General features: G+C 39.9%; 1 protein-coding gene across 8 annotated transcripts in view; it reads right to left on the bottom strand.

The window, feature by feature from the left end:
* Dnm3 (dynamin 3) overlaps positions 1-16,889 on the bottom strand; it is a 500,231-nt gene that overhangs the window by 128,995 nt on the left and 354,347 nt on the right. For all 8 annotated transcript variants that reach the window (XM_037211326.1, XM_028864441.2, XM_028864444.2 and 5 more), the window contains one exon: positions 12,378-12,487. In XM_037211326.1, coding sequence (XP_037067221.1) covers positions 12,378-12,487 — 110 coding nt within the window. The remainder of the gene's footprint in view (positions 1-12,377; positions 12,488-16,889) is intronic.

Below are 16,889 nucleotides of genomic sequence, written 5' to 3'. Positions count from 1 at the left end.
GTCCCAAGCCACAGTATTTGTTTGAAGAAGATAGTGGGGGTGTGAGAGGGGGTTGCCCATCAGCAAATCATTCTGGGAAGCAGGTAGGGAGAGGGCTATGCATTCCGAAACCCTAGAAGAAAAGCAACTTGCTGTGTAGGACATCATTTCTGTTTGTTCTTAAACTTCACAGCCGTGTTGGAGCTCATGCACGATAGCCTTTGGACAAAAACCCTCTGAACAGCAGAGCCTTAGACACTTTGACCCAAATCCCCAGCAGCAGAAGACAACACCATTCTAAGTCCTTGGGAGAAAGGGACTGAGTCTAGATTGCTGATTGATTCTATCAATTCTTTTGTTTCAAACACTAAAGGCTGTGGCGGAAAACAATGCTCAGTTCCCTAGAAAAATACATACAAGACTACACATAGGTGTCTCAGGCACGAAGAATCCTTCCCAAGCATTTTGATGGCATTTCAGAAAGCCCTAAAGCACAAACTTACTATTCTCCCTGCCAGTAAAGGCAGAAACAGTTATCCAAGTAGAAGATCATGCTCCTATTTCATTTCAGACTTTAATTTGAAAACCAATAAGAGAAGAATTTAAATTGATTGCTTCAAGCCACAGACATTTCATACACAAGCAATTATGGAGCTTTTCATGAGAATTTATTATAGCTGTGAAATCAATTGTCACTGGCTTGGTTCACAAAAGTATCATCAGATCATATTTGATTTTTGTCTTAGGATAGTTGGTGAATGAAATAAATCTAGGGGGTAGTTAATTTTGGTTCTCTAACTACATCTCTCTCAAGGCTCCCCTTTGAGAACCCCTTCCCCCCACCTCTGCAGCACCCAGGATTTCCTAATGATGCAATTTCACAACCAGAATCACTCCTAAAGGGAATTAATTCTTACGGTAGCCAAAGCTGCGAAACTCTCATGACACACAGGACCAGAGTGCACTTGAACACAGCTGTGCTGCAGCGTGGGGCTGACCAAACCATATGGCTTGGGGGTATAAAATGGTCACTCACTGATTCGCCGCACATCTAACTCCCCAGCAAGAGAAAATATAGTTTATCTTTCTAGGATGAGTGAAATCAGTGTTGCCATTCACAACATTGGTAACCAGACCGTCGGCAAAGACCTCTGACCCATGTGAATTTGACTGTCACTGCAGAGAGTAGAAGGGAAAATCCAGAATGAGAGAATGAAAATTCTGTCTTTTGGATCCCCTTCAAAATTAAAAATAAAATAAAGTAAAGGAAACATCAGGACTGGGAGTGTATCTCAGTGGTACAGAGCACTTGCCTAACATGTACAAGGCCCTGGGTTCAATTCCCAGCACTGTGGGAGTGGGACAGGAAAACCTTAGGTTTGGTACCTGATCAGATTTAAACGAGAAATTTTTATATTGCATTATCTAGATGTCAATATTTACAGAGAATTTTTGAATAAAGGAAGTAAAATGATCAGAATAGGATTGAGACAATTTATAATACGTCTATACTCGGAAGATTTTTTTAAAGGGCACTATCTTAGGATTTTGTTCTGATTTGAACATCAGTTATATGGTATGTACTGATAATGCCCAAGTTCTTACTTTAAAGGAAAGATTTCCCTTTATCTTCAAACTATTATACCCCCTATTGCTGTGGATATCGCTATATATAAATAAAGCACTGATTGGCCAGTGACCAGGCAGGAAGTATAGGCGGGACAAGGAGAGAGGAGAATTGAGGAAGGAGGAAGGAAAGAGAAAATGGCCTGGAGCCGCCGCCAGGACAAGGAAGATGTAAAGTACTGGTAAGCCACAAGCCATGTGGCAAAGTAAAGATTAATAGAAATGGGTTAAATACAAGAGTAAGAGCTAGACAATGATAGGCCTGAGCTAATGGCCAAGCAGTTTAAATAATATAAGAGTCTGTGTGTTTATTTTATAAGTGGGCTCTGGGACTTGTGGGACTTGGCGGCGGGAGCTGGAGAGAAATTCTCCAGCTACACCCTATCAGAGTGCAAGGATACCCCCTATCAGAGTGCAAAGCAACATTTCGGTTTTCAGTGTACTAAGCCTGTGGTTCTGGGCTTTTAGATTGACTGACAGAATCCTTCTTTATTAGCAAGTGCTAACATTGCACTGAGCCCTAAGAGCAAATCAATACTCGAGGTAAGCAGCCTCTCCATGGACAGTGATGAAGGTGGTTTCAAAAGCTGGACAAGATTTTAATTACATTATCATGTCATTTGTCTTAAAATCAGAAAGAAGTACCACCTGTTAAAATGTCTGCTCAGGCTCTCCAGTTCTTAAACATACTGTTGACATTTCTTGTAGGGTCACTGCTGACACCTGACTACTGCCAATGTGCTAGTGTTCTCTCCTGGAGGGGACATCACAGGTCAGATGGTCTCATGCTTGGTGTGTGTGCATGTTTGTGTGTGTATTCATATAGTCCAAGGGTGTGTGTGTGTATTCATATATTCTAAGGGTGTATGTGTGTGTGTGTATTCATATATTCCAAGGGTGTGTGTTTGTGTGTATTCGTATATTCTAAGGGTGTGTGTGTGTGTGTGTGTGTGTGTGTGTGTGTGTGTGTGTGTATGCATGTTTGTGTGTGTATTCATATATTCCAAGCCAGGGAAATGCCATGAAGTTATAAAAAGAGTACAAAGAACTATATAGGTCTTTATAGCTCATACATTCTTTATATCATTGATAGTTATTAAGAGTTTCTATGCAAACTAATACATTATTTCTTCCACCAGTTAAAGATAAAGTTAGAGAGGATTACAAGCATCCCTACTGGAAGGATAACCCACCTACCCACCCTCCGTGGGAAAAGTATGATAACACACCATCTCATTTCTCAGTGTGGGTTTCTGGGATGGCTGCAGAATGAATTTTCATCTGACTTGGAAAATGTATCTTGAACCAGACCATGGACAATAAACAACACTCTGAAGCAGAAAGCAGTGCCTAAGCATCGTTTCAAGAACAGCGGAATAAAAACCATTTTACCAGGTGCCTTGTATCCCTACACAGGCAACTGCACAGAGTTCCTAGGTAACATTTCACTTCTAATCCAGAGGGAGTGTGACGCATGCGGACCTGCTGAAGTTCCGTCAATTGTGAGCATCTGCCATCCGGACCTAGAGAAGTGCCACAGCTTCCTTTCTGACAGACACATGGCTTTCAACCACATCCAGGTGAAACATAACCTTTTAGAGCACGCATTGCGAGCCATTCTCTGCACGGCATATTCATTTAATTTAGCATTTTTTCCCAAGCAACTTAAACACGAAGCATGTCTTAATATAGAAACACAGCCATAAAGGTCTATAATGGGTAAACCTGACCCCAGCGTCATTTTCAACTAACAAGTGGAAAAATACCCCATCCAACAATGAGAATAAAGGACTATTCTTTTCGGAACACCTAAAGAGCATGCAGGAACTACAGGACAGCGTTCTTTGACATTTACTGGGTGTCAGCAACAAGCTGGGACAAAGTGGAGCAGTGAGACATCCTAAAAAATCACTTTCTATAGGAAAAGGGGGGAGGAGTCAAATAGAAATAGTCGGGTTATTAACAAACCGTATCCTGAACCGGAGCTACAAAGCAGGGTCAAAGAAAGAACGCCTTATTTGAAAAGAAAACAAAACTTGACAACCCCAAGGAGCATGCAGAAAATATCGTGGGGCTGCCCTACCACCCCCTTAGACAGAAACAGATCTCAGATGGCTACCAGAGCTGGCATACCTGGGTCCAAATGGGCCTTAGCATGACCTTCAAGCTGAAGGCCTGCCTGGGGAGGGTGAAGCCCAGCACAGTGAGGCCATTATGCAGACACACTTCCCCTGAGAGGAAGCATGGCATTCCTAGCAAATTCAAATGGAACAAAACCCGAGGGAACATTCCAATCCATGGTTTAGACTACGCCACAATGAAGGTTAGGAATCCTCTCCCTGAGATTGAACTTGTGATGTATGGCAAGGCAATAAATGTGAGAACAGAGTACTATGAGGGGTCAGGTGGGTCTGCACCCCAGGTATTGACGATGTCATCTTTGAAAGAGCCAGAACATGGCTGGGAACTGCATATTCTTACCTGCAGCTTAGGTAGAATAATTCAGCCTGGATGTGAAGCTTGCTCTCCTCAGGCCCTGGAGTCGCTGTGACTAGTAACAAATCCTTCCATTCATAAAACTCTTAGCACTGGAGCCCTGTTTAGAATGGCTCTAAAATCTGGTCACTAGACTCATAAAGATCATATTAATTCCCTAGGACACTTAAGGCTTTTTAAAAAGGGAGGGTAAATGTATCGATTCCCACCCACCTGATGATGCGGGACCACAGAGAAACTGTTTTAAACTTTATAGTGGAGAGCTGAACTGGCAAGGGAATGAGCTAGTGATCACGCTGCAACATGAACAAACAGCAAGGGCTAAAGCAGCTTTTCAGGAACTGTGTAGCAGGAAGGCAGGCCAGTTCCACACAGGGCTTTCAAAAGGAGACTAAACGCATTCCATGGACATGTGTAAGACCCAAGAGCAAACTGCAGGGCCTGCGCAAGAAATTAAGAACTTTTCAGTGTTTTCCTTCATGGACAAGTCTAGTTAAAGACATCGATGGGATTCCAGTTCACTCCCCACAGTTGACATTTAAACTACAGGGTCTGAAGTGGCTAGGAGATACTGAGTCTGGGGTATAGTTCTGGCTCTGTGATCATCTACCTCTTAAGATGTTAGATCTTTAACCTATGAGGAAAAAGGACAAACAAGATTATTTCTAAAGCCCCAGGAAACTCTAGCAAGTCATGATACTTTAGCATACCTACTCTGTTACCAGTTTGACAATTCCACAGGAACTCCTAACTGTGAGCCTTCTGTGGGTCTGTTCTTATGGAAGACAGCAGTGAAAAATATAAAACAAGAGAGACACTTAGAAGATCTTTCTCTTAATTAACCAAGTTACCGGTCTAGAGTCGTGGTTCTCAACCCTCCCAATGCTGCGACCATTTAGTACAGTTCTTCATGTTGTGGTGACCCCCAATCATAAAATTTTTTTTTGTTGCTACTTGATAACTGTAATTTTGCTACTGTTATGATTCCACATCTGTTTTCTGATGGCCTTAGGCAACCCCCATGAAAGGGTTGTGTGACCCCCCAAGGGGTTGTGACCCACAGGTTGAGAACCACTGATCTAAACATAAAGAAAGAGAACACTGCCATTACTGTAATGTCTTTTTTCAGAAGAAAGCGAACTTAGCAATAGAGCCTCGGCATCAATACGAGTGGGAAAAGATGACTGAGGAGCAGCTGAGTTACCTATGAAGTTGGACTTCAATAAACACACAAATACATGGCTTCTTCTTTACTTGGAGCATCAAAGCCCATATGCTTACAAGGTAAGCCCAAGTTGATAAACCCTACAGAAAGAAAAGGGAAATGCTTATGCTTTTCACTTGTGCTTCCCTTTGCTTTGAATTTAGCTTCTCCAGAAAAGGTGGGCAACAGACTAGGCAGCATTTCCCATCAATCGCTTTGACCTATACAACTTTCTCTTTGGGAGAGTCTTTTCTGTTTCCTTGACACGCATTCATGATGTGAGCCACTGAAAGGCCACCTACTATAGTGCTAACAGTATTGACTTGTGGGTCCATCCTGTGCTCCTTGTTACTTCAGCCCTCCAGGGTAACCACTAGAGAGGAGTACACACCATCACTTACTCTGTTAAATGTGGCCAGACACACTGTATGTAGTCTATTGTTTCATGCACTATAGTTTCTTAACCAGACTACATTTTTTTCTTCCTGTTTTCTTTATGTATTTATTGACCAGTAGAAAATGGATCTATAGGACACTCACTGACAATTGCAAATGTCGTCAAAACACAATCACACCCTCTATTTCATTTAGAGTACCAATACAGAGATGCATGGCCAACAATGAAGAACTGCTTAGCAGACACTTTTGAATGGGTAACAGAATAGAATCAGAAGAGATGAGAGAGTGAGGGGCTGATCATCTTTCCTAGTGGTCTGTACATATCCTGCAGCCCAGACTGGCCTTCCATGTTACTACAGCCCTTATCCCTAGCAGAAGTCAGGAATGCAGTTTTGTGTTTCTATGACCTTATGATAATGAAAAACTCATCATCTCAATCAACGTGAGTGAATGAAAAATTTAAAATCCCTTTCCCATAAGACATGCAAAATTTTAAAGCACTATTAAATCTAAGCCTTTTCCAAAATGAAAAAGAAGGAAAACAAAAACAAACAAACAAAACCCTAACATCTCCATAGCACTATCCCACCAAAAGGAAAACAAGACTTTTTCCAGTATTGCTGTTGGATGACATCCATTTCAGAAATCCAAAGGTGGTCAATGTCCTCAAAAGGACAGGGAACAGTACCTTAGAACTTATATGAAAGTCAGGACCCTCCAAAGGTCAATCCTTAGGCAAAAATGAATCGGAGAAAAAAATGAGTCCCTACCAAAGAAAAAGAACTGGCAAGTTATTGTGGTCTGAGCAAAACTGAGTCAATTAAACTGGAATGGTACCAAAGAGTGAACTACAACAAAACACAAAGATAAGCAGCACATGAATGGGGGGGGGTTCAATTCATAGGGGAAGAACAAACATTCTCTAGCATGTATCTACACAGGATTTATAAAGGAAACAAGAAAGGGAAGAATGCTATGGAATAATACCTTAACTGTGCCAAGGTGTGTTACAGTTGTTTCTACTGCCTTTGTTAATGACGTAAGGATGTGGGCTTAATTATGTAAAGATGTGTTGCATTTGTTTCACCTTGCCTGCCTCGGGCAACTGATTGGTCTAATAAGGAGCTGAGCAGATGATAGCTAGGCAGAGAAAGGATAGGTGGGGCTGGCAGGCAGAGAGAATAAACAGGAGGAGAGGTCTAGGCTCAAGAAGAAGGAGACAAGAGGAGGAGGAGGAGAAGAGAAGGATGCTTGGGGCCAGAAGCCAAGCATCCACCAGCCAGCCAGACACAGAGAAAGCAGAAAAAGAAGCTATGCAGGCAGAAAAAAGAAGGTAAAAAGCCCCAAGCTGAAAGGTAGATAAAGAGAAACAGGTTAATTTAAGTTAAGAGAGCTAGCCAGAAAGGTGCCTATGCTAGGCCGAGCATTCAAAACTAGTAAGTCTCTGTGTCATGATATGGGAGCTGGTTGGTGGCCCAAAAAGAAAAAGCCTGGTACAAGAAAAGAGACAACAAACTTAAAACCTCAGAGTTTTGAAAAGTCATGAGCCCTCAGAATTAAGAAGTACAATGACTCTCAAGCAGGAAACACAAAACAACATCCATTTATACAAACAAATTATATTTAAATTTCAGAATACTAAAGATAAAAATGATCTGGTAAGGAATGGTCTTGAAAATGAACTGGTAGGAAAATGCAGATTAGCTTTAAAATGGGACAAGAGAAGGACCGACAGGTAGGAAGTAGGAAGACCTTCAGCACAAGGGATAGAACGAAGAAGGTTGGTTTGTAGTTTACTGTCCAGTGAAAGTCCTACTCAAAAATGAGGTCAAAATGAAAACATTTTAAAGGAAACAAACAGGAACCCGAGGATTTTAACCAAGAAGGATTTAACTGTGAGGATTTCTTTGGACAGACTTCAGTGTGAAGAACAAACCAAAAGGAAAGATAGGTTTAACACAAGAAGAAAGGTGAGCAATCTTGGTAATCCTGTCAGTAAGTCTACACACTCATCATATGCATGTTTGTGGTTTATTCTATTGCCTTGAAGTGCAAAAACTAAGGCAGAATTCAAATATTGGCAACAACAATGTGGAAATCAGAGAGGTTATTGAATCACAATGTCTCAGTTTATTTTAGAAAGGTTAGAAAGACTAACTTACGACTTTAAGATAAATAGTAATGTCAGTAAAGATAAAAATGAAAAAGAATAAATACAGTGAAAAACTACCAAACTTGAGAAGAATAAACCAAGAAGTCAGGAAGTGTGTGCGTGTGGGGGGGGTACCATATAGAAAGGCACAATGAAGATTAAAAATGACACTCAAATTAAATTCAAATAATTCAGTGATGATTACAAAATACATATGGGCTAAAGTCACTAACCCCCACCCCAAAGATCTCATATTAGATTTGAGATAAAGACACCTCCGTATATGCTACTAAAAGAGAAACACTGAAGATTAACAGAGGTTGCTCACAGAGGAAGCACAAAGGCATACGGAGAAGAATTAACCAGAAGACATGCTACATTGACACAATGCAAAGCAAATTTTAAGAAAAAAAGCCCATTATGAGAAATGAAGACTATTACAAAACTGCTCTTTAAGATCACGAGGGATTCTGTTTGTTAAGACTTGATCTGACTTTCATTATGTGTATGTGTATATGTGTATCTCTGTGTGTGAATTTGTACATGAGTGCAGTGCCCACAGAGGCTAGAGTGTGCTGGCAGATCCCCCAGAGCTGGAGTCACAGGCACTTGAGAGGTATTTGATATGGGTGTTGGGAACCAAACTTGGGTTCACCACAAGAGCAGTAGGTACTCTCAGCCACTGGGCCTTTTCTCTCACCGGAGGAATTCTAAGTGTCAATGGATACAAAAGCATAGATTATCCTCAAAAAACAAAACAGCAATGGACACACCTGCTAGGATACTCAAACTCACAACAAAGAGGTTGTGAACACAGTTGTTTGTAACTTTTTAACGGTCTCCCTTGCCAGTCCCCTCTGGGAAGTAATCTACATTCAAGGTGGTTGTTGTTGTTTCCTGTTTCATTCACAGTAATATTTTAAAGCCTAGAGAAATACAATCCACAGTAGCTGTCTTATACCCTTGTTGAGTGTTTGAATTAGTCAAGATGACAACAGGATAGCGACAACATAGATCATGCAATCAACAAGCATGACCCAGAAACCTGCACCTCTAACTAGTGAAGACATGCTCTCAAACATGCATGAAGTACTTACGAAAATTCAGAATGTTCCAGACCACATTCTCTGACCACAATACAATTAAGTTAGAAACAAACAACAACAAAACAGTAAAATTCTATGCATTGTGAAACGTAAAACACATTTCTGAATAACTCAAAGGGAAGAGAAAAACACAGAGAAGACAGTGGCAGAATTGAATGCTGATGAAAATATTATAACCAATATTTGTGGAAGCAGCTGAAGACAGTAAGGGTACACATCCAAATGAGGACTGATGAAGTAAACATGAAGAAGATATATGGCACGAAATGAAAAAGAAATTATTGAAGTAGAAAAAAAAAACCGTACACAATAAAGAATAAAAAGTCAAAAGCTGTTTCTTTGAAAGTAACTCAAAACTCTGACAAGTAGAGTGAAAAGAGGTACAGTTTGATATTAGAGATAAAGATGCCAAATCTTAGATCCATCAGAGATGCTAAAAATAAGAAAACAGCCGGGCGGTGGTGGTGCACGCCTTTAATCCCAGTACTTGGGAGGCAGAGGCAGGCGGATCTCTATGAGTTTGAGGCCAGCCTGATCTCCAAAGCGAGTTCTAGGAAAGGCACAAAGCTAAACCGAGAAACCCTGTCTCAAAAAACCAAATAAATAAATAAATAAATAAATAAATAAATAAGAAAACAATAAGATACTTCGCACTAACTTATTTGAAAATAAATGGACTGGAGAATTTTGTAGAAAAAGTATAATTTACATAAACTGATTCAAATAAAATATAGACGATCTTTACAGTGTGCAATCATTAAATAGCTTAAGTCAGAGTTAGCTGTCTACTTGCCAAAACACCTTTTGATATTGGTGGTTTGTTAGCCCCAGTCCCCAGCTGAAGGGTTATGACAGTTGATGACTTGTGGGGGAAGGACAGCCAGGTATTTTTAGAAGTGAGGCCCTGGTAGGTTAATCATGCTCCAATGGATGGCCCCATACCCATTTGTATAGGGGCAGCTCAAAATAAACTTGGTGGGTTATAAAAAATTACACAAAATTGGTAAGAGGTGGGGAGATAGAGGATGGATTTGGGAGGAGTTGGGGGAGATAATGAGGGGGAATATAATCAAAATACACTGTTCACTTATATGAAATTCTCAAACTTAATAAAAATGTCTTTTAAAAACACCTTCCAGGCTAGATGATTTTAGCAGTGACTTCCACCAAAAAGCCAATTAACAGTTAATCCCAGATTTAAACAAAATGTTCCAAAGAACAATTAGGGTTTAGGGCCATGTGATTTTATGAAGCTAAGAACTTCGCTTCTCAAACCTGCCAAGGGCTGTACACAAAGGGCATTTGTTGCTCAGTCTTTCTTGTGAACATAATTGCAAACCTTCAATAAAATACTAACAATTTTAAGTCAGGAATTCATGGTGCATATGTTCCACCATGCCTCTAGGAGATCAAGGATGATTCACTGTTAGAAAACCTAACAGTGTGTTTCATCATATAAGCAGATGATGGGAAAAAAGCAAGTAGTCTTGTAGGTAGAGATATTGACAAAATTAATCAGGTTGGCCTTGATTTGAGAGTGTACACAGAAACCTTAGGACTGAGGAATACAAAGAATGCTCCTCATCTGATATCAGGTATTTTTCTAAAAGGACTTAAATGTAAAACCTTTCAAATAATTCTCTTTGGAATCAGAAACAGGATAGAGACAACCCACTTGTGATCAACACTGTCCTGGTAGACCTGGGCAGCACAAAAACCATTCAAAGGGCTCAAGACGTCAGAGGAGAAGATGATGGCAAATATGCTGCTTGGGGCATCTGTGTCCTGGCAGAGGTCCCTGGGGAGTGGCAGAATTCAGTATCTTTTTGAGAATTTAACGGTTCCAGATCTAGGTTTTCTAAAACCTAGACTATTACTTTGGTGACTCTCATACTTTCTAATAGCCACAGTTGTATCTCTTTCTGTTCCAAGATCTTTAATAACTAACCCTTTTGGATAGGGCATTACAATATGCTTGACTTCCGGTCTGGTAGAACTCTCACAGAGTACACAGGTATAATGACTTTGGGATCTTTACATTCTCTGAAGCCCAAAAAGAGCCCTGAACAGTTCTGAGCTCTGCCTGAGGATCATTGCTGTGCCAATTAGTCTTTCTATTCATTATCATTTTCAGTGGTATTTTTTTCTTTCACATAAGCTACTTTCAAATGACACCAAGTCCTCCAAAGGGGGGAAAATCCCACTTCAATATTTCACTGGAGAGTGGCGTTTAATTTTCTTTCCCCTTGATTCTTTAAATGGTTTGCTCTTGTGGTTTTTCCAAGTATTTTTGTATTCTGAGTCACTCTGAGCAACTGACTGGGAATTTAGGAAGAAGTCTCCTTTTGCTGTTTTGATTAACTGTGTGATTGACCCTGGGCTCGTCACTGAACCTAATCAAGTAACTTCATTTACTGCTAAATAAAGATGAAATGCAGCCAGGAAACATGGGTTAGAATTAGACCCTGCCACCTGGTGACTCACTTCTCATTAACTTACACAAATTAGATTTTTCCTGTAACATTTCCATTTGGGGGAAAATTTAGAACAAACACCCCCTTTATTGTTTTTGTTTGACTCTATCCATTTCCATCCATTCATTGTTTAATTCCACTGTTGAGTTTTAGTGAACTGCCATAGCACCAAGTGATGGCTGATGGGTAGCACTAAGTCAAGCTCTGATGCTCGCTGGCAGCAAGAGAAGAGAGAATAGAAAAATGCCACGAGGAAAATGCAAGAAAGGAAAAGTCCACCGAGGGCCTGACTCAGCTCCCCCTCTCGGCTCAGCTCTGAGCTGTGTGATCTTAAGAAAGTCAAAAGAACATTGAGACTATGCTTACAAAATAGTCATCCACTACCCTCCATTTTTTTTTTTACCTTCTGTGCAGTTGTTTCAAAACCTCCCTCCCCAGAAAAAAACAAAACAATAAAAATCCCAAAAAAACAAAAACAGAAACCAAACCAAACCAAAAAAATAACAATAAAATAAAACAAACAAACAACCCACAGTGAGGATTAGTAAGTTTGTAAACAAGAAGCCCAGATCAGGAGGACCATAAGATAATAAAATGCAGCTTTAAGAAATGATTTGGCAAGATTTCAGCACCTGCTGGAAAACCAGGAAATAAAACAGAATTTGAAGATCATTCCAACTCTATGTTTTAATCTTTTGAAGTGATAACCCATAGTAGATGTTAAAAATACAAAACCAGCCTAAGGAAAACTGGTGCAGTGGAACTCGCCTGTAATTCCAACACTTGGGGGAGGTGGAGGCAGGAGGATTAGGAGGAGTTCAAGGCCAACCTTGGCTACAGAATGAACTCCAAGCTAGCCTGACTACCTAAGATCCTGACTGGGAAAAAAAAAAAATGTGAGAGAAAAATTTTTAACACAAAAGCGGGCTTTACTGTCTTACCTTTGTTCTGTGTTAAAGAGTGCAAAGACGTGCTTGCTGGACATGAAGCCCTTCTCCACATCCCGGACTTTCAGGTTGTCCAGTGGAAGCATGTATTTCTTTTCTTTTTCCTGTTATTCAGGGGTGAGAGAGAAGAGAGGACTTTAATAAAACATAACGCCAATGGCAACATACCTCCTAAATTGGCTACCACTTGATAATGCTTGATTACATTACCTTGACACCATCAAACACTACTTTTTACACCAGCTACCAAGGAATACAAGTTATCTGAGATGGGAGAGTCCAGGGATTCTCAACACATGGGTTGAAAGCCTGGGGTGGGGGAGGGGTACATGCGGGAAGGACTCTGAGATGGAGAGAACACATGCTCCTCTATCCTTACCCCCTCATGTGGGTCCCTTAGATGTTTTGAAATGTTAGTTTGATATTAAGAATTTAGCCATCTGTTAATATTTAACAAAAATGTTCTGGTCCTAATTCAATGAGAAATGCCAGATGGATTTCATTTCCCATTTTCTTTGCAGCCTAAGCAGTTTTGATAGCCAGCATTGGCAGGGGAGTGTGGAAGCCCAAGGACCCTGGTATGAAATACCCCATAAACTGAGATAAAACACAGAAAACCATTCCCTCATTTGGGTCTAACTTTATGTTATGTAGGTACACAAAAGGATTCTTTTACACAACTCATAGAAATTTTTAGCTCACTGGGGAAGAAAAACCCATTAGGACTATATTCATATTAATTAACCCAAGTTCTCTTTTAAAACAGATAATTCTTTATAAAGAATATGGATATTGGAAAGGTAAGGTTTTTGAGTGTGACCACACCATGTTGGTAAAACACACCAAATGCCAGAGTAACAAGAAACACTTTTAAAGACTAGCCCAGGGACAATATATAAATAAATGCCTATCAACCCCTATAACAGGTAAGGCAAATGCTCAGTATAGGAAGCCTGGTAAAAACCTATTACCAGGTCACATTAGCATCAGTTGCTAAACAGTGGTCCTCGGTATGAGGAGGAACTAGACCCTGAGTAGTGGAGCACATACTCATAGCTCTAATTCTAGCACACATCTGTGGTTGCCTGTGGGAACCAGGCCCCACACATCCATGTTTGCACACAGGCTGCTGGAGAGCTCATGGCTCAGGAGCAGAGTCTGGGCAGTGTTGGCTTGCAGGGGATATCACTCATCTTGCCATTTATTCTGCTCCTAAATTAGGGAAAAGCCGAGCAGAGTACAACAGAGTGACCCCTTCCCCCTAAAAACAAAACAAAACACGACTCCATTCTTAACTACAAAAGGACAGTAGGAAGAAAAGGCTGCAAACCTCGAAGGAAGCTTGTTGGAAAACAAAATGGCCGCCCCGGCAAACAAAGCCTTCAAAGCAATGAAAAAAGATAAAAGAAACTCAGCAGGGGGGCAGGAGGCCTAGGAAAAACATGCAGGAGCGGAGCACTGTGAGACCATTCCAGTATTTCCTGTATAAAAGTAATAATTTATTCATAAATGCACGGATATGCTAAATAGCAAAATATATTACTCAAGTAAACGAGGTAACAGAGCTGAGTCCAACTTACTTAAAACACTTGTCAAACTATTTTAGGGCAGAATTCTAAGAGGCCGGACTAGATTCAATAAAACCCTCTCCAATACATAATCAAATGAAAATGCTTAAGACCCAGAGAACATTTTTTTTTTTTTTTAAATTGGATCGTTTTCAATGCCCTAAATTCAAGCAGCTGGGTTTTTTTAATGCACCATCCTATTCAACCTTTTGAAATGATGGATTGGCCTTTTTAATAGGAAATCTGCATTTCATTGTAAAGATGGAACACAATGTCCTTGGCTTGTGTTCTATAGAAGCAGGCCCCCCTTTGTACTGCATTCTTCTGAGAAGACTGACAGTCTTGAAAGTTTACATCAGCTATTCGACACTGGGGAAAACGTTCAGATGCAGACAGGGTGATGGAAAAAGTACAGTCTTCCCTCCCAAAGAAGAAGAATTAAATGCCATATTTATCTAAGTTTTTTGAGGACATGGTGCTTCATTATTTCATAATCACAAGTTTTAAGACTGAAAAAGAAGACAGTTTCTTTAGACTGACTTGGGAATTAAATTGTAAGTAAAACAAAATTAAACAGAGCAGCAGCAACACCACGCAACGAAGCAATACATCATGGGTACATCTGAAAATTCTGGTGGTTTGGGGTCCTGGTTAAACAACAACAAAAATCTTGAATCTCAAAGAGCTTAAACAAAAAGGCTAGGGAGAGAGATATAGAACTATAATTTCTAAAATGTAGTGAGACTTAGCACCATCTTAATTAAGAAACTTGCTAAGTAGCCTGTCAGTTCTAATAACCCACTGTCCAACATGATCACCACCAGCCACTGGCAGCTATGAAACTACTTGAAATGTAGCTAGTTAAATTGGGATATGTGTAAATATAAGGCAGACGCCTGATTCCAAAGATTTAGTATGAAGCAATAAGAATAAAAATTCTTTATTAGCTTGCTTATTTTTTAAATTTATGCATATGGGTGCTCTGGATGTATGTATGTCTGTGCACCACATGCATGCCTTGGAGGCCAGACGAGGGCATCAGATCCCTGGAACTATAGTTATAGATGGTTGTGAGCCACCTTGCAGGTGCTGGAAACTAAACCTGGGTCCTCTGGAAGAGCAGACGGTGCTCTTCACTAGTGAAGCATCTCTCCAGCTCACCAGTAATAATTTTAATCAACAATCTCACTAGTGTTTTTAACAAATGAAAATTGTATGATCTCATCAATATTTTATGTTAATTTTAAGTTAAAATTATATGAATACATTGAGGGCACTATTAAACCTAATTTCTCCTGCCTATTTTATTTTCTTTTGAAGGTACAAAGGACATGTGGCTCCCATGGGATTTCTTTTAACAGCACTCAGCCTCATGCACTCATCATCTCCTTCCTTACTCCCATTCACTCAAGCAGTCTCCCTTCCTGACAGCATATTCTTTCTTAAGCTCAGCCTTTCTGGTGTGTTTTCTTCTCTCACCTCCTTCATCACACAGCTTGAAGTTGTTTGATACTTTGCATGCTGTTCCAGGTCTCTGGTATCTATATCACCGGGTTGAGAATTTAGTTCTTCGAAGATTTCAATAGCTTTCCATTATTTATGTAAGAATATCAACTAAACACACTAATGTGATATCTTCAAACAGCTACAAATTGGCCCCATCCTAATTTATCAAAATTTCCCTCACTTTCTTTAAGAAATCTTCATTTTTAGCTCTGTGTGATGAATGTCTGTAATCCCACCATTTGGGAAGCAGAGGCAAGAGTATCCGTGAAAATCTGAGATCAGCCAGCTCTATACTGTGAATTCCAGGCTAACTGGGACTACATAGCAAGACCCTGTGTCAATGACCACAAATAATGACAAATTCCATCATGAAATCCGCCTTCCCCAAGACTACACAACCTAAGTTACCCTTTCAACCAAGATCATGATGTTTACAGTCCACATCAAACCCCACTCTGTGAAGTTTTCTTAGTGGATAGCCATGTCTGTCGGCCCCCATCTCTCCTGTTTTAGTGGATACAATGGGTGTTAGTTATTCCATTCATTTCAATCTAGTATATCTTATATGAGATGACTTCATTTTATAAGTGCATTAAAAGTTAGTGTGAAGATTCATTTAGAACTCAGACTATCCAACCTATTATACTATTCAAATGGGCTCCTTTCGCAAAGAAAAATGAAGTAGAAAATACTTTTGCTGTAAAAGGGATTTAAACTTTTGATAATATAAATGCTATTATTGTGTATACATTTTGAGGTAGAAGCATATATAAAATTCTAGAGATTTATTTAATGCCATTCTTAAAGGAACTTGTTGCATATTTTCAAAAGCTTCTGGGACCTGTCATTCTGGTGACATCATTCTTTTCTTCATACGTAAAGAGTACTCTTTTCTTATCTCAATACAAGAAGATCGCTAGCATTATTTACATGTGGTATCCTGGATGAGAGAGATGATTTGTTCAAAGAGAAAAGGAACGTAAGAGACCTAATGTTCTTTCCCAGTAACTGGGCAAAAGCCAGGAGAAGTAGTATACATCCAAAAGAGTATATCTCTGATTTAGAGAGAGTGACCTGAGATGAAAGGAAGTGAATGATGAGTAGTAACAGAGGCATCACAAGGGAAGAGAGGTGGAGATTGTAGAATGGCCATACTGTGTGGTCCTTGAACTTGAAATCAGAGTCAGTAGGTTTGCAAAGTTCCCAGTTGTGGCCCCTAGCTAGTAAAGCACCATTTAGTTGGTTGCTAGAAGGGTATATAGTGGGTATGAGTAGAGGGTTGGGTATGTAAAAGAATAGTTCCTATGTATGAAAGTGTTAGGAAGTGTATATTCACTTAGCAATTTATATAAACTGAGTTTTATAACTTGTAAAACTGTACGTAAGTGGCCTTAGTTCAATTTTCTTATGATAAGATAACAAAACTCTTCCA

Source organism: Peromyscus leucopus, chromosome 15, assembly GCF_004664715.2.
Source record: "Peromyscus leucopus breed LL Stock chromosome 15, UCI_PerLeu_2.1, whole genome shotgun sequence".
Taxonomy (NCBI): Eukaryota; Metazoa; Chordata; class Mammalia; order Rodentia; family Cricetidae; genus Peromyscus; species Peromyscus leucopus.
Note: the sequence above shows the minus strand (reverse complement) of the source record. Positions and strands in the feature narration are given on the sequence as shown.